The following is an 18,484-nucleotide window of genomic DNA, read 5'->3' as shown; positions in this document are numbered from 1 at the left end:
TGCTAGACAATTTATATTATTTATTTAATAATTACTATTCATTGACTGTTATAATATTGTTTAATAAACCCATTATTGCAAAATTTAATTAGCTATGGCATCGACCAACTTTTTAACTGTGAAAACGCATTTATCGGAATTTAAACATAATTCAGACAAAGATACATTAAGCGAAGTAAGTTAAATTGTCTATTTTATAATTTATAATTTATAATTAATATTTAATTTAATGTGCATTATTTCATCAAAGGTTTTTGATAAATAATTAAGCCAACCGCCATCTTGATTATACGTTAACCCTTACATCTTTTATTACATCTCTAAAAAGAAACTGAAGACTTCCAACTGAATATAGGTAATAAATATCGAATCAATATTATTTACTTGTATTTCAACCTATTTGGGGATGACCGTTATAGGCTTCTGGAAGTGGAACGAGTAATTCCGTGACGTCAGCAGAAGACTTACAGAAATTAGCAGTGATTCTTGGGTTAAACAGTGCTGAAGATGTATACCAAGAAAGATTTCGTGTTGACCGACGTCGACTGGAAGCTATGCTGGCCGGTATGTAATAAAATATCATAAAATAAACCTATATGTACGGAAATATTAGAAAATAATACCAAGTTATCTTTTCAGATAACTTGGATGAGACACAAACGGCTCAAGCATTCTTCCACCGAGTAAGTATTATCCAAAAAGGACACGACTAGAATAAAATAAAACAATACACATTTTAAAAAACCTTTAATTTCAGGTAATGACTGAAACAAACACATTGATAAATTGGCCCGCTCGTCTCAAAATTGGAGCTCGTTCAAAAAAAGGTAAAATTGTAATGACATAGGTAAAATGAAACGTATTTAAAAAAAAATGTTCGATATTTTTATGAACGGATAAAAAATTTAATTTTTAAATTTTGAAAATAACCGCGCTTGTGACTTTTGGCGGGCGCGCTACGGCGCCAAGTAGACTAGCGCATCGGCGCCAGCTTGGCGCTCTTTCCAAAATTTTATTTCAAATTGCATTTGCGCGTACGCCAGTTACATGAAATAAGTTATTTTTAATCAATTTAACGTTTTTAATTATATTTAATGAAGTAACCATGGTTTTTAATGATTATAGTGACGATTTAGTTTATGATGTTATTAGACAAATACGCGAAAATAAATTTATTGATCTTTTTGAAGGTATTGGCTACCATTACAAGTTCAGTGAATGATTATTATTTTAATATGGTTTTGATGTGATACTTGTTGTATTTAGATCCACACGTGAGAGTCGCTGGTCGAACTGATGATGTGAAGCTGGCTCGTGAGAAAATTATCCAGTTATTGGACACAAGGGTATGTAATTAATTAAATTACTTTGAATAATTTTCGTTTCCTGCATTTATTATAAATATTTGTTTTAATAGGTAATAGTTTAGTTCAGTTTTATTTAATGTTGGGTGTTTTGTGTATTTGTTAATTATTTATTGTTAAATTAAAATGACGGCGCATTTTAGGAGATACATTTTAGTTTTACGATTAACGTAAGTTTTTTTTGTATGTGGTTTATCATTTAATTGAAGACTTCAACTTCCAAATTAATGTCTGATATTTGAATAAATGAAATTATGATTTAATAACAAGATATTAAAAAAATCCATGTTTTTTTAAATGTTTTAGTCTCTTTTACCTAGGCACCTTTAAAACCCAACATTTATTTTATAGTTACTGATGAGTTAGACTGACATGGCGCGCACCCATCCAAAAACGAACCTCGGAGGGGGCTGCTTAACTTTACATCTTATTATGATTTACGCTTACTTGCAACTCTATTTTAACCTCATTTATAAGCCTATGAGTCTACGGTTTACAAGTCAGATAGGTCCGGTAATGTATCAGCAGTATATAGGTACATAGATGTATATACGTACTTGTCACGTACGGACAAGTACATTTTAGGTGCAGTGTTATTTAAAATGTAAATTGTAAGTCTAAGTGTAGGTTTTCAACTTTTCTAGAAGCTGAATTACAGTCAATTTTGTGAATAGGGAAAGGTCACTGACCTCTACTGCGTATGATTGAATTAAAAAAAAAACAAGGAATTAGGTTTTCACTGCGGTAGAGCAAAGCTAACCATAGAGTCACCGAAAATACTAATTACTTCTACCTGCTCTACAATCGACTGATCAAAGTGTCTGCGAATAGAAAAAAACGAGACCAATTCCTCACTTCAATTATACGGTCATTTGTTAATAAGTACATTTATTATTTAGAACTTGCTCTCCATTCGATCAAAATATTAATTTAATTATATTTTTCAGAATAACCGTGTTACAATGAAGATAGATGTCAGCTACACGGACCACTCGCACATCATAGGAAAGGTGAGTTTTTTTTTAATCTGTCAAAGGCATCGTTTCACAGGCCAATGTAAATGTCTGTTTAATCTGCCTATTTGCGCTTGCTCATTTGCAATCGCGTCCTCGATTTGTTTTTTCCGCGTCGTTTACGAGCCCACATTAGTGTTGTAAATACATATCAGCGATCTTTAGTTTATTAGGCCAGTCATCAAAGGAGTTTAATATTCGACGCAATTTGTTTTTTTTTTTGTTACATTGGACAAGGAGGTTTTATGTTCTCAATACAATTTTCTTTTAAGAACTTTCATAAAGGTACCTAGTCGTGAAAGCTTGCGATTTGTCTTGAAGCCTTCCATTTTATTTTAATTTTATTTAATATTAAACATTTATTTAATTTACATTGCGCTCAAACTTGACATGCTTTATGCTATGTTAAAAGGTTTTAAGATGGGCTACCATTTTGTATCAGAAATCGTCTTTGTGCGCAACAAAAATTGATTCCTCAACAGAGCTTCCCTGTAACAATCTACTTTCATTTTAGCATGTCTAATAGCGTCGCAATTAACAATAAAAATACTTACCTAGGATCTAAAAAGATGATGACAACAACACAGTTTAAGACCGGTAGTATCTAAAAGTTCAAATGATTTGAACTTATTAATTACTCTACATTGTAATGAAACGGCATGGCAAGTAGCTCTACCTCGTTTTAATCATCATCATGAGCATTATAAACATTTATTACATCATTGATGTATGGCTGCCATCTTGTGGTACGGTTTTTCCAAATACCATATTGATAGGCGTAAGAGAATAACGAAATTACAATTCTTACTTTTTTATGGAAATAAAAAAATGAAATACTTTTACGAATACAAAAGTACTTCCATCAGGATACAATATTGTATGTGTGTGTATTCTCCATAATATATAACAACTTATCTTTCTATTAACAGATGAGACAATGATATCAATCATTAAAAGTAGACGTGATCGAGTTACACTTAATGCTAGGTACCTAACTATTTAAAACGCTATTTACACTGTATACATCTCTCTTGGTATCAAGTAACAGACTAATGTTCCTTGAGTGCTTAAATAAATCAATGTGACAGCGAAACTCGCCGTATTATAGTAGTATCGAGATATCCCCCGTACCATGAAACTTCAAAACCAAACTTTTAACTCGCATAATTAGTTAAGATGCCTCGTATATAATTAAATATATAAGTAACATAATGATATTTGTTTTTTAACTCGACTTGTGTCGCGAGGGTCTCACAAACATTAAAGTCATCATCATGATCCTTTTCCCTACTATTTTGGGGACAGGTTCCAGTCTAATCGCATTCAGTGTTTTTCATGGAGCGACTGCCTATCTGACCTCCTCAACCCAGTGACTTGGGCGACACGATTAAAAATTCTGACAACTAGTCGTAAGGGGTACCTTAGACTAGTTGTCAGAATTTTTAGCTTTGACTACCGACCGTCGGAGATGAATGAATAACAGTGAGGAAAAGCAATTTAACGTGCCTTCCGAAACACGGAGAGAGGGCCCCGATTCTGCTATTTTACAATGGCCGATGAATGAATGGCAATTGGATTAAATTTGAAATTATTCCTATTCTCTTAAGCATTTTGCCAATACAATAATTGGAAGTTAATTATATTGACCTTGGGTGTACCCCGTGTACCGTTACGTACTGAATTTCCAATTATTTAGCAGGAAAAAAATACAAAAAATGTCATTTTTAAAAGCCTTCATCGGCCATTGTAATTGACCAGAATTGGGGCCCTGGTCTCGTTATGACAAAGATGGTCACCCATCTACAGAACGACCGAGTCGATCGTAGCTTAATATATCGATATTTATAGTGCTGTCTCTTTCCAACTGGAATAAAGATACTATTACGTTCGAGCCAAGTTGAGTAGAACTATGCAACTTGTCCTATTTGTAATCCTGACGCTAATGATTTCACATCAATTACAATTCTCGAGTATTCTCGAGTTAGTGCTACCCGCTTATTTGTAGTAATGTTCTTGGAATACCTATATTATGGTTTTATTGCTGCTGGTGTTTTATGATGGGTTGGGTAAGCTTGTGTAGGTCTTTGTTGGTTCTAGATGATATACATAATTTCGAATAATGCACTATGATATTCGTATTGAACTACAAAAGCCTCTCGTTTAACTCGCATTACGTTTTTCCTTAACGTGTGATTGATTTTTTTACAAGTAACATCAGAAAAAAACCACGTGTAGGCCTCTGACATGTCTGAACGCACCCCGTTCGGACATGTCAGAGGCCAACACGTAAACAGAAATGCTGGTTTTCTATCAATGATCTCCTTTACAAGTTTTGGCCAGTTACAATTACTTTATAATTGGCAAACGAATTCGAAAAGACATTGGCGGTTTCCGGGATTTGAACTATTGAACTCTGACTTGGTACTCCACTGTACTGGTCCGCTATTATACCACTTAATTTAATCTGAAACATTTTCAAAAACAAAACAAATCGAAATCGAAAAATCACTTTGAAATTCATAAACGTTTCATAACTATATCCGCTTTTAAATGGTTTCTATAACCAATTAAAAGGAGACTATGCAGCATTATATTATAATACGTTTATAATTACGAAATATTAGTTCAATATCAATAAAGAGCAGGAAGACACGATCTTTCAGAACCAATGAGAATTTATTATAAATATCTTTCACATTATTGTAATTACAATCCTTGGACACCGCCATTGTTATCATTTCAATAATTATAATAAATAATGTCTGCCACCGCCAGGTGTTGTTCACAAGGCCTTGTTTTTACACATTATAAGCAGTTGTAACAAATCTATTACTTCCCTGTTTACTTCATATTTCACACGGTTGTATTTCTCTTTACTGGTAACATTTTAAGTTTGGCACTGGGAGTTTTAAGAGAATAAAAATATATTTTTTCAGTAAAATTAGAACTAGACGTTGTAATGTAATAAATTACGCATTTAATGATATATCGACTAAAAACCGCGTAATCGTAAATCCTGTACCCCTTCACGGAGTCACAGATTACTAAATAGTTTGACGGAGTGTAGTTATTTAATAGAGAAACCATTCACTATAGCAATAACAAGCTGTATTGCATTATCAAGTCATCGGTCTTAAGCTTAACCATCTCATTAGTCATCTTATGATGGGGTTGCTTTCAACGACAAAAACATTACGGAAGGCTAAAAACGGGCTAAAAAGGCTAAAACTTCACAAGTTTTGACAGGATAAACGTGACTTGCTCGACAACACGACACAACTACGACACGACACACGACAACTGTCCTGTAAAACTGTCTCACTACACTACAAGACCTGAATAAGATTTGAAAGGAGGATAGATAGAGGAAGAAAGGTCATTGCCCTGCAGCAATACAAAAACAAAATAAACAATTCTGAATTGAAATAATTACACTTTTTACAATAGACCCATAATAATTTACGTTAAACTGCTCAATAACTTAATCGTCGATCTTGATAAGAACCGACCTTATATCTTGCTTACAGATAAACAATGGCAATTAAAAAAAAAACAAGTATTTACCTGCAATTGAAACTAAACATTAATTATTCGTTAGACGTAACTTAATAATTATTTTATTAAGTGCGTCACTATGTAGTATGTTATTTGCCTTGATTTGCAAGTTAATACGGGTACCCATACTGCAATTACAATTAACTATAAGTAGCATCTATACAATATAAGGTCTTTTCAGTAATAAAAAGTAGTATGTTTATAAATACCTAAGATTATGTCTGTATGATGGAAAATGGTATGGTTATTTCGTTGAAGGAAGTTTGTAAAATTTTACTTCGTTATGCTACGCCTTAACCTTATTATAATAATATGGTCTATTGACTATTTAGCAAGCTACGGAAGTCCAAATTTGGTTTAATTAAGCCACTTGGCACTGCATGATAGGCCAAGAATGTCAAGGTATATAATTCCAAACCTGGACTTGGAAGTCTTCAACAGCTGAAAGCATAGTAAGAGTCGTATATACATACTTTGAAAGCTGAAATGAAAATAAAAATATCGATGCAAACACTAACTTTTTTTCCTGCAAAAAAATATTATATTCAATTCTGTATTATTGTTGACACTTGCAACGTAATTTATTATCTTTAAAAGTATAAAGGTATCAATAATGTAATACCTTTCCTCAAGCAAGGTCTCGAGTTCTCCCAGCATTGCGAATAACTTATAAGTGCTTATTATTAATGTAATATAACATTTTGTAGGGTGGTCTAACGATAAAGCGCGTGATGGAGGAGACGGGCTGTCACATCCACTTCCCGGACTCGAACCGCACCAGCGCCGTGGAGAAGAGCAACCAGGTGTCCATCGCCGGCGATATGGAGCGCGTGGAACGCGCCAGGGCACGCGTCAGGGTCAGTAACACTAATATGAATAATCAATTATGTTGTTTTAACAAAGGAAATGTAAGACATTTCAAATAAAAAAAGTACCGAGCCAAATTTGATGAAGTTTATATGGGATGAATGATAGCTAGTTCAATAAAAAAAGAATAGTCAAAATCGTTTTTTCGGTCATTAAGTCCGAAGTTAACAATTTCTAAATAAAAACTAAAGACTGAATTGAGAGCCTCCTCCTTTTGGAAGTGGAATAAAATTAGTTAAGATTGTTTTCTTTGCTGTATGTTTATTTAATTTTTTGTAAAAATCTACTCGCGCACTAAGTAATTTAATCCTTGTGTCGCGGGGGTTTGACAAACATACAATTCACATGCACAAAGACACCCAGACTCAGCACAAGCATTCGTGGATCGCACAAATGCTTGTCCGGGGGATCGAACCCGCGACACGTCGCGCAAAGTGGGTCTATCCGTGCAGTCATTTCAGTCATGCAGTCAATTCCATAAAATAAGCAATTATTATATGCAACTCTCATTATCATTATATTACTTATTCACTATTTTGTTTGTAGTAGGTTGACACTATTTGATCAATAATTCATGAAGGAAATAGAGGTACAAAGGTAATACCTGTGTGTTACATCATCATAAAAATATTATGTACTCTAGGTACACCTATGTAATTGAGTAGTTACATACAACTCAATTGCAATATTTTTTTTTTCAGTAGGTAATATACACAGAATTGTAATTTTAACCATTATTTTATATTGTTACGTTAAACTGCTTTTTTTATCACTATCATAATAAAAGCTACATTACACAAAAGTGACACAGTTTAAATATTTGGGGCACTGTGTCACGGATGACCTTGGGGATCATGCAGATATTGAACGGGAACGCAGGGCTCTTGCTGTGAGAGCGAATATGTTAGCACGTAGGTTTGCTCGCTGTAGTAAGGAGGTAAAAGTTACTTTGTTTAAAGCGTATTGCCAAACCTTCTACACGAGTAGCCTGTGGTTTAGTTACACGCGTGGAGTATTGGATAAATTGAGAATCCAGTACAATAACGGCTTCAGAATGCTTTTGGGCTTGCCGCGTTTCTGTAGTGCCTCAAACATGTTCGCACAGCATCACACCCATGACTTTTATGCCATGATTCGACTTAAAACGGCGTCACTTCTGCAAAGGGCACGGTCAAGCTCAAATGGCATTCTGGAGATGTTAACAAATAAACTTGACTCGCCTATTATGCAACACTTTATGCAAATACTGGTGAGGCAAGAGTAATGTTAAGGTTTTATTATTATATTTTATGTGTGTGTTACTAACATAGCTTTTATAAGTGTTTCTGTAACTAACCCGTGGACCTCTGTTGTCTGAGAAAAAAAAAAAAATTATTATTACAGCGCCTGATAAAACTACCATAGTCGCGACGCTGAGTAATTGCGCAGACCAATATCCAAAAACCTGTTTGTTGGTTTGTACCCAAATTAATATTTTATCTATTTTATATTATCTGTTTTTACGTGCTAGGCTCTCACCCCGCTGGTGTTTTCCTTCGAGCTGCCTATAACGCACAGCTCGCAGCCGCTGCCCGACATCACCTCGCCTTACGTTCTCAATATTCAGGACCAGTACAATGTGCAGGTTAGTGTCTTCTTAAAGTACACTAAAACTGAGTGTTGTTGTTTCATGTATAATTATTGCGAACCGCTGAAACACTCCCCTTTTATATCTTAATTTTTTGTCTGTTCACAATGTGACTGTAAATTGTTAAGTTGATTTCAATTTGAATCGAAAAAAAAAATTACCTGTATAATCAGTGCTGTAGTAGAAATTTATTCTTTTACCTCCGTCAGTAATCCACATGAGAAATCATCTTTCAAACTCTTATTTGACAATTGGATTTAAATTTTAAATTTTCCCACAATCAAATGATACGAGCCATGATGTGTCGGGTGTTAATGAAACTGTCGCGTCTCGTAGGTAATGTTACGCAACCGTGCTAAGCTGCACGCAAACCTGTTGGTGGTGAAGGGTGTGCAGTGGGAGCTGCACGCCACCATGGAGGCCACCAACCTGCTCATGAACTACATGTGTGGCCCGCTAGCTGTGAGTATACAATATATCCCTGCTTTGATACATACGTGATAATTAGATAATAGCATAAATTTCTTTCATATGATTAATGTACAAACTGGTGTCAGGGTAGGGTTTTGAGCTTCTGACGGACAACCGTCAGGAGGCTTTTAGGGTGTTTATAAAATTCTTGCTTGTGCCGATTTTCTCACGATATTTTCCTTCTCTATTTATAACGACTGATAATATAACTAATAATACGCACACGAATTCGATTAATCATTTTCGTGTGATGTTCTAGAAGTGTTTTTTAAAGAAAGGTCTTCAATAGTGCTACCCACAATGTTGTCAAGTAGTGTTTGTGAAAGCAAGCACGCTTCGACAATTACAACACTCTAAGAATAAAAGATGGCGGGAAGCCCACTTGACTAGGGAGCTCTCGTCTTTTGGGTCTACGATATTCATTTAACTTAGGAAGGAGGTGAAAACACTGTACCAAATTCCTTAAAACTAAACTAACCACAACACTTCCAGAGCCAAACCCAAGTACAGATGTCCCTGGAGATATCCCCGATGCACCACAGCGTGGTGATGGGGCGCGGCGCGGAGCAGCTCAAGGTCATCATGAAGGGCACCAACACGCAGATCATGTTCCCGGACGCCGACGACCCCAACATACCCATGATCAAGAAGAGCTGTGTCACCATCACTGGCAATATCAAGGATGTGTATGCGGCTAGGCAGCAGTTGGTTGTAAGTCACTTGTAAACAGTTCTGGAAAGAAGTATTCAATGTTTTTCTCGTAATAATATAAATGATTCGTTTCCAAATCTATTAAATTATAAAAATATAATAGTGTTATCCATTTAAAGGGTGAAAACTCATCAGTTCTTATTAAGAGCACCATTGGAGTCTAAATACTTTCATGTAGGTAAACCACGAGATTCTGCAATGTGTAATCCATTTCGTGGTTTAAATTGATCAGTTATTAATTATCAAGAGCCCCATTGAAGTCTAATTGTGTTCATCTAATCAGGGGTTTTTTCTGTTATAACGTCTTGGTGCTTAAAAACATGACTCCTGTATCTACCTCATCAGAATCTCACTCATAATCTTTTTTTCTCCTTGCTTTAATTCAGTGCTTATAACCGAGAAACTTCTATAGTCAATTTATTCGTATCTTCATGTAATACGCAGGAACAGAACGGCCACAAAAAAGACTCACACTTTGTTTTATTTTATACGTGCTTCCTCTAATACAAACTAAACTTTCTCCATAACTATACAAATAGGGCAGCCTCCCCCTGGTGGTCATATTCGACGTGTCAGACGAGGCGTGCCGCATCGAGACGGAGACAGCTAACAAGCTCATGCAGAAGTACAACGTGTACATCAACATCAGACGCAAGCCGAAACAGGGGATCACGTCTGTGGTTATTAAGGGGATTGAGAGATGCGCTGGTATGTACCATTTATATTGTATTACTTGTAAACTATAATATATGTCACATGTCCTCAATAATAAATGGTAATAAATGTTGTCCAAAGTGGAATGAACACGCAACAATAACGGCAGTGGTTTAAACAACAACAAACAACACAGTTAACACAAAAGTTAACTATAGTTGTTCACTTACATCGTTTCGTAGAATAAATATTAAAAGGAAAAACTCCCTTATATTATAATTATCGTATGGTACATACATTAATGCTACGGCAATGGCAAAAAATAAGAAAAGGAAAAGGAATAACTAACAAATCAATTTCAGGTGACATCTACGAGGCCCGTCGCGAGCTTCTAAACGACAAAGAACCAGTTATAAACGCTGAAATACCTGAATCTTACAACATCCCGTCCATATCCGCAAATAACTTAGGAGCATTCGGGATGTACAACCCGTTCTCACCCAGTTCAGGCTCACCGTTCAACATCGGGTCCCCTCTCCTGGCCCCACTCGCTATGTCACCACTATCACCACCAGTGTTCGCGACGCCGTGGGTTTTGCCTTCGCCGCCCGCGCCCGTACATCCTGCACACCCAGCTCATCCGAGAGCCTTCCATTATCCCAGTCCCAATTTGATACCGAACCACAATAATGTCATGTATAAGAATCAGCAGGGATCTTGGAACAGTAAGTTACTTTATAATATTTTCATTACTTTATTCAGTTTTGAGATGTTTTCTTTTGTCTTCCGCACTTTGTTATTCAATCCTTGTGTCGCGGGAGGTTTTATAAACATACAATTCACATGCGTAGAAACACCTAGACCAACAACAAGCATTTGTGGATCACACAAAATCATGTCCCACGCGGGGGTCGAACCCGTGACACCTCGCGCGCTTTAGGTTAGGCGGGACCTCAACCACTCACACAAATAGATCCACGGTTCTTTATAACCTCACAGATTTACCTATACTATTTACCTGAGGGCTTGCCGCCACATAACAAAGTAATATTGCAGTTCTGAAAGCTTGACAGCGCACTTAACAACGAAGAGATTTACAAATCTCCGTTTAGTAGGCCCTATGTCTCGGCAAAATGGAACTAGTACGTATCAAAACCCGTGAGGGTTACCTTAACATGAACATTAAATAAGATATAATAACATATTTCAATTGCAGTGATGTCGAATGGAGCTGAAATGGGTCATCCACAGCAGCAAATGAACATGATGCAGCCTCAGTACCAGCAAATGCCGGTTGATAACAGACCTGTTAGTAAAACAATTATTATTAAACTTGTTTTTGTATCACAATTATGATTTAGTGAAGTTATTAAAGTGTCTATATTACAAAAAGATTCCAAGAAAAGAGGTCCCATTGATGGTCTGACTGTATTTAATTATTAAAACATGTATTAAGAAAATTAACACGTAATAAATACAAAAGTTAAACTTTACTCTTTATTGCAGACAACCCTAAGTCAAATACTGAATTCAAGCTCGCAGGCAAGCAGTGGATACCAAAGCAACTTTACAGGCAGCTCTGTGTCTCTTGACGCTCAGAATTTATCTGGTAAGAATTCTTTCAGTATGTTTTTTTTTAATTCCCTTATACCTTAGCCTCCCGCTACTCTAATTTAAGAACCTCATAAAGCAGAGATTTCACGAGCACCGTTTTACTTCTCAGTTAAGTCTACTGACCAAGCATTATAATAGTAGGTTCCCTAAGTATTAAGTTTGTCATGTGATACAGCATGTTACAAACCAGCCATAATATTTTTTAGCTTAAAGTTCATATAGTATGTACAGATGTTTAAACTTCCAACTTTTGGTATACAGGTGGTGATGGCAGCAACGTGGTGTCCCCATCAGTGTCTCCGATCAGCAAGACTCACAGCCCCGCGCCCTCGTCCGACGCTGAACGCTCTCAACAAGGTGCGTTTGCGCATATAATAGAGAAGTACCTGTTTTTAAACAGTACCCTCGTTATTCTGTTTGTTTCTTATGTAACATAGTGTTTATCGATATAAGGATTACTAAGGGACAAAAAAGCGGTAACAATATCTACTAGCACTCTTCTCAAAGCTAATACCTAGCATATACGTTGAGATCGCTTACAAACTAAAATCAATACACAAATTGATGTATTGACCATTTTGTCGGGTATTATTATGACCCAGCAATAATTAACTCCAGATGTAACATTGTAACTTATTTGACTGACAATTCTTTTAACACGGTCTAGTATGTCCAGAACTGGCGAGCATTATATCAGACTTGCCGCTGTCGGACCGGCGCGCTGTGGGCTGCGAGAAGAAGACTCTCGAGACCCTCAACAAGCTGTCCCCACTCTCCGAGTACAGGAAGATGAAGGTCGAGGCTGGAAAGGTTAGTATTCAATATTGTTATAGTAAATTTCGTTAGGCGGATTGGTTATTATACATTTAAGAACGGTTTTCACACGGGATAGCCCGAATACTTTCAGACCCAACCGGAGTACAGTAGTATTAATATAGCTAGTAGCGCAGGCAGCCGTAGTAGTATTAGTACGTAGAGCTTCCGGTGTACGTAAGGTCCTTTATTGGTAAACAAAAGGGTGCGCAAGCGCATTAGATTATACTCTTATACATAGAACCATAATCTTCTTCTTATATATAAAAATGAATTGCCGTTCGTTAGTTTCGCTAAAACTCGAGAAAGGCTGAACCGATTTGGCTCATTTTAGGCTTGAAATATTCGTAGCACGCCAGGGAAGGCTTAAACGGTTTTAAAATATGAAAAATTAAAAAAAAAATACATCAACTGTTAGGCGGTACGTAGTTCGCCGGGAAAGCTAGTTGTGTATAAAATAAAATTGTATGGACTGGAATCACTTGAAATGGTTGATGCTAAAATTCAACATAGTCACAAGGCTTACAAAATATTTATTGTTATTTAGCTAGTGCAAATTAGACTCGAACATCGAACGATGTCTTCAATATATCAATAAGGAAATAAACAAATTTATTGCAATATCGCCCATGGCCCTTCCGAAATAATTTACAACTGCAGCCTTCGTAACAAGGTTTGTGGTACTGGCATACTAATCATACCAATGGTGTTAAGGTCGGGGCAAATTATTTGCCTTAAGTGCAAGCCATGCGCGCATGCATAATGCATCGGAACTGTCAATATCAAGGAGCCAGTTTGGTGATATACGATGTAAGGCGACATAACAATGTTAAAACGAGGATATTATTCCATTTCATTATACTCATGAAGAAGGCGGTATATTGAGTTTTGTAGGTGTTAAAAGACATAGAAAGTATTTCTCAAAAGTGGAATCAAGTTCTTCTTGTAGGCATCGGTCATTCCAAGAAAACAGTTTTTCTCATATCAAAGCCTAATTATGGATATTTTTTTCAAAACGAATCGCGAATAAGGCTGCAATTGTTATTGCTACCAGAGAATTACTTTATTCGCTGAGCCTTTGATTGTTAGCTATCATCCGTGGTTTGTAATGCTCTGCTTTCTTAGTGTAATTTTGAAACTTATTCAATTCAAAACATTATGTCTTAAATATTGTTACCAGAACACATTGTTGTTTTATTCAGCGGCTACTGTCCCACTGATTCCACTGAATACCAAAGGCTTTTTCCTATCTCTCAGATTAGACAGCATTTTAAGTATTGCATGTTACTTAACTAATTTGTCTTGTGTCATGTTCAGGCTATGCGTGAAACTGTGGGCAATGCATACCGCGTGCCGACGCCTCGCTGGTCGGGGTACTACTTCAGCCACACCTCGCCCGGACCCATCAACCTCAACGAGAACCAGGATAACGTTACTACCGTAAGTTTTTCAAAAAATAGTGATCATGTTGGCAGAAATAACTTTAAATCCGTTATCTTTGTTACCCTCTGCTTACTGTTTTTTAAACGGCTCGAAGATATTCATGCATCACCCCTGTTTATTGGTATTTCCTTTAAAATACAGAACGAGTATTTAAGCATTTTTTGCGGAGTTGGTGATTCCGAAAACAAAAATTTTGAGATCCAGAGTTTCCCGCGATATTTTACGTCACCATTAAAAAATATTTTACTAGTTTGGAATCGAATTCAAATTCGCTTCTTGCATCTATAAGCTACACGCTCTGTAGGCTTAACAAAGCCATGGGTACTATTCTGTAGTGATGTTAATTCGTATAGCCAGGTATTGCACATATATGCTTTTGTTTTTCTATATTTTTCGTCCTCTAGTATTCTCCTAATTTAAAACCCTATCCCCAGCCTGAGAAAGCCTGGAACCGCTCCGAGCTGGTCCGGCCCAACATCGCGGAGCCGGTGTGCTCGCCGCCGACGCCTGCGGCCGCGAGCCCCGCCAACAACTGCCGCTACCAGCAGCTGTACGCGCTGCTCAGGGATGTCGGACTGCACAAGTATATTGGTGAGAGAAATTACATATTTGGGTTTTTATGATAGGTTACTGTTGTACCTACTCTGTATCGCGTTACGCTGCTTTCTAAGTGGTCTGAATATGGGAAAGAGACTACATACTAAGTTCAAACGATAACACAATTCGGTAACTACGTACTAAAAGGCCGGCAACGCGCTTGTGACTCGCCTGGTCTTTCGGATGTCCATAGGTGATCGTTTGTCTTCTGTCGAAGGAAAAAGAAACTCAAGTTAAATTTGTTCCTTAAACAACCAATTGCTGTGACATTCGGTGTATAAATACACGGTGATTTTTTAGTCGTCTTACAAAAGCAGCCCAGTTCATGTATCCGACGTAAAATTCCCCTAGGCACGATTATTATTTTTTTATCATCAACTAAGATAATAAGTACGAAGAAAAATTAAACAATAGAAATCTGAAAAATACTCATAAAAATGATAAAAACGCCGCCGATTACAGCTCTGTTGCGCCCGCGCCCCTCACCATTGTTACAAGGCTCGAACCGCGCTCGCAACAGAGCTGTGTTTCTAAAAAACTACAAATTACATCATAATATTGAATATAAATTGCATTTTTAATTTATTGAAATCTCATAAATACCTATTTTTTATCATGAACGTGTTCTAGTCATTGGATACATGAACTGGGCTGCTTTTGTAAGACGACTAAAAAATCAAGGTGTATAAACGTGCAAGTAAAAACTGAAATAATATATACCTAATTTTTTTCTTTCAGATTTGTTCAAGAAGCACGAGTTAGACATGTCGACGTTCACGTCCCTGAACGAGGCGGACCTCGTGGAGATCGGCATCACCGCGTTCGGCGCCCGCAGGAAAATGCTGCTATTGATAGCAGGTAAATACATACTTTAACGTTAACTTACTTAATACGGTTAACTATAGTTATGATAAGGAAATAGGTGTAAGACGGGCCTTTAACCCTCAAAGACTGTTTAAAAAAACAGCGAAAATATAAAATAAAAAAAAATCAAAGAAAGCCTGTCAAAAAAAAGCAAAGTATTTGGGTTCAGTGTTATTGTTCGAAAGTAGTCGACCATTACAAAAATGATATAATCTAAAAGGCCAATGATATATTTACCATATCTTACTGGCGCGAATTCTGTATCTCCATAACATATAATCAAGTATCTCTAATCACTCTCTGTTTTCCACAGATCTAAAAAACCAGAAGGGCGGTTACAACGCTTCAAGTGCTGACCGTCCGATGGTGGGTTCTCCGTCTCGGTTCCCGAATCTAGCACAGGACAAATGGTAAACACGCAGCGTATATGGACATAGGTGCGGTCATTAAATAGCCACCAATCGCATGTACAATTAATTATACCGAGAAATATAAGTACTAAGCAATCAAATCTAGAGTCTTCAATATAATAAATTAAGTCAAGTTTACTATGAGATAAGCAAAACTTAATGGCTATTTAACATGACCAACCTTACCGTAATATGCGTAAAAAGACTGGAGAATTAAGACTGATTCAAAAGTACAAATTAATTTAGATCTTATAATTATTCTCTTCAGTCCCACAGACCAAGTCTGATTGTTGTTTTTTATTATACTCAATGCAATGAAAAGGTAGACTTCATATTTAAGACGGCATTTATCTTTAAGATTTTGTAATGTACTGATATGATTAGAACTACCTTTGTAATAGAATGAGATGTTATTGCAATGAGCTTGTTCCTATCACGTTGATTTTTTGAGAATTTTATCAAATGTAGTCCATAAGATGTTTTTTTATATAGATTTTTACGATAGCTAAAAGCAACGACGATTAGATCTCTACAGGTAATTGTTGAAGTAAACGGGCCAAGCGCCGTAGAATTATAGTTTTTAAGTATTTTTTTCTTAATTATTTTAATCGTAGAATAGAGAGAGCATGTTTTATTTTTTAACCCATCGTTTACAATGTTTTAGCACAGAATATTCAGACTATTTTGATTACATTATTGAGCTTTTAACATTTTATCAACTAGTGCTAAGGAAAATGTTTTCGTAATCATGTGTGCATTCCTTTAATTCCATATTTGGCAAAATATGATTTTCAAGGACACTTTTTAGGTCGAAATTGGAAAATCGCACATTCGATTCTTGTATTATTCATTACATTTATAACACAGGTCAGACCGGCCTCTTTCGAAGTGCCATTTTTCAGTTTAGATACGAAAAATCTTATTCAATCGATCATTTTCCGCACAATCGGCAGAAACAATTTGGACAGCTAGAATTGACTTGATTTTAAATACGACTATTTTTATACTGTTCGGCGATAACTTATGTGACAATTATGTATCAACGCGCGTCACAGTGCTGCATTTTAATCAGTTAACATTTTAATAATGTATCCTCCAATCATTGTGTTTGTGATTATGAATTTAAGTTTTTTTTTACTGCATTTTTGATTTTAACTATATTAACATGCTAATTAAATGTGAATGCTTTTTGTTTTAGATTAGATAGGTGTATTGTTTTACATAGCTATGTAAAGTTTTGATACATAACTGTTGCGAACTTTTAAAACGCAGTCTACAGTTCTATTCTTTTTCATAATTTTTCCACCAAGAAGTTATGTATCATTTCGTTTACTCTATGATTCTTACTTTTATAAGGTCATAAAATGTAGTGTAATGTTTTAATCATGAACTTGTGATTACGATCAATCTGTTTTAAAGTATGATTATGAGATGTTAGTATGTAATTTTTGGTTTTTAGATTATGGAATATTACAATTTAATTTGGTATGTTTGTGTTTTAAATTTAGAGGCTCTAGTTTTAATCATTTCGGTGTCAGGTTGTTTATTTCGTTTTATTTTTATATTTCCTGTAGAAAAGGAAAGTTTTAACTCTAATTTTAAGTTTTGCTTGTCTAATTAAAGTTTGAAATAATTTTGTCGTTTCATTTCGAACTAACATACGCTCTTATATTTAGAGGTACTAAAAGTATTATTATTACATTGCAAAAATGTACTTGGTTGGTGAAAAATTGCGTTCACTTACACTACACGACTTGTCTCATAACGTTGTTTGTAAACGCACACAGTTCTGACGGCAACGACCTTGCATCCATGTGACATCTGTCACTTGTCTGTAGTGTCATGTCAGTTGGTTGTCATTGAAGGTCGAACTTGGCGTGCAAGTGCGATTTTTGCATAGAATTGCATCAGATTTTCGGTATTCTCCTTAACAATGGGTAATGCAGATGCTAAAGCTGCTGATGTGAAAGTAGTGGAGCCTCCGGCGCCGGCGGCAAACGCCGAGAAACCTAAACTGAAGCCGTGTTGTGCTTGCCCGGAGACCAAGCGAGCGCGAGACGCATGGTAAGGTTATAAATTAATTCCTGTTATTACGCAATACAGCTTATTCTAGAATAATAAACACTGTACAGAAATTAGGAACCATCATTTCCAGTATACTCGTGTTAGGTAATATAGTTTCCTACAGAGATTCTACGCCTTATCTAATGTTATTTTAGTCATTAGCACCGCTGCTCGAATTATTTCCGGTGCTGTGGTATACATAATTCTGATTAAATAAAAATGAGTATACTGCAACAGATGTACCAGGCCTTAAATAAATAAATGAATAGGAACAACAGAATAAATCAATTTGTAAATAAAAATAAACAGTATAATGCTCTTGTTGGTATGCCAAATCTTCATAGTGGTTGTCACTGGACATACTTTACCAACAATATTTTCATTGTGGAAAACCCTGATGATATCAGCTATTTATTC

General features: G+C 36.0%; 1 protein-coding gene across 2 annotated transcripts; it reads left to right on the top strand.

Moving 5' to 3' along the window:
* The first annotated feature begins 35 nt into the window (after positions 1-35).
* Positions 36-17,614, top strand: LOC113503813 (protein bicaudal C-like). 2 transcript variants are annotated; one of them, XM_026885912.1, is made up of 20 exons: positions 36-175; positions 420-564; positions 640-683; positions 758-827; positions 1,267-1,346; positions 2,312-2,374; positions 6,640-6,789; positions 8,310-8,423; positions 8,763-8,888; positions 9,390-9,608; positions 10,148-10,316; positions 10,625-10,987; positions 11,479-11,570; positions 11,769-11,871; positions 12,138-12,233; positions 12,553-12,686; positions 14,007-14,129; positions 14,567-14,723; positions 15,468-15,587; positions 15,907-17,614. In XM_026885912.1, the coding sequence occupies exons 1-20, from the start codon at positions 95-97 to the stop codon at positions 16,005-16,007; spliced, it is 2,550 nt and encodes an 849-aa protein (XP_026741713.1). In that variant the 5' UTR covers positions 36-94; the 3' UTR covers positions 16,008-17,614. The 2 variants fall into 2 exon arrangements, with proteins under 2 accessions (XP_026741713.1, XP_026741711.1); XM_026885910.1 differs by having other exon boundaries at positions 12,544-12,686.
* The last annotated feature ends 870 nt before the right edge of the window (positions 17,615-18,484 follow it).

The sequence above is a fragment of the Trichoplusia ni genome, chromosome 20, assembly GCF_003590095.1.
Source record: "Trichoplusia ni isolate ovarian cell line Hi5 chromosome 20, tn1, whole genome shotgun sequence".
In the NCBI taxonomy this organism is placed as follows: domain Eukaryota; kingdom Metazoa; phylum Arthropoda; class Insecta; order Lepidoptera; family Noctuidae; genus Trichoplusia; species Trichoplusia ni.
This window is presented reverse-complemented; position numbering and strand designations above follow the sequence as displayed.

Bases quoted from the DNA above. Each gene is read 5' to 3' on its own strand.
- LOC113503813 (XM_026885910.1), top strand. From the start codon at position 95: ATGGCATCGACCAACTTTTTAACTGTGAAAACGCATTTATCGGAATTT. The intron at 176-419 runs GTAAGTTAAATT...TGACCGTTATAG, and splicing joins ACAAAGATACATTAAGCGAA to GCTTCTGGAAGTGGAACGAG. The intron at 11,872-12,137 runs GTAAGAATTCTT...TTTGGTATACAG, and splicing joins TGACGCTCAGAATTTATCTG to GTGGTGATGGCAGCAACGTG.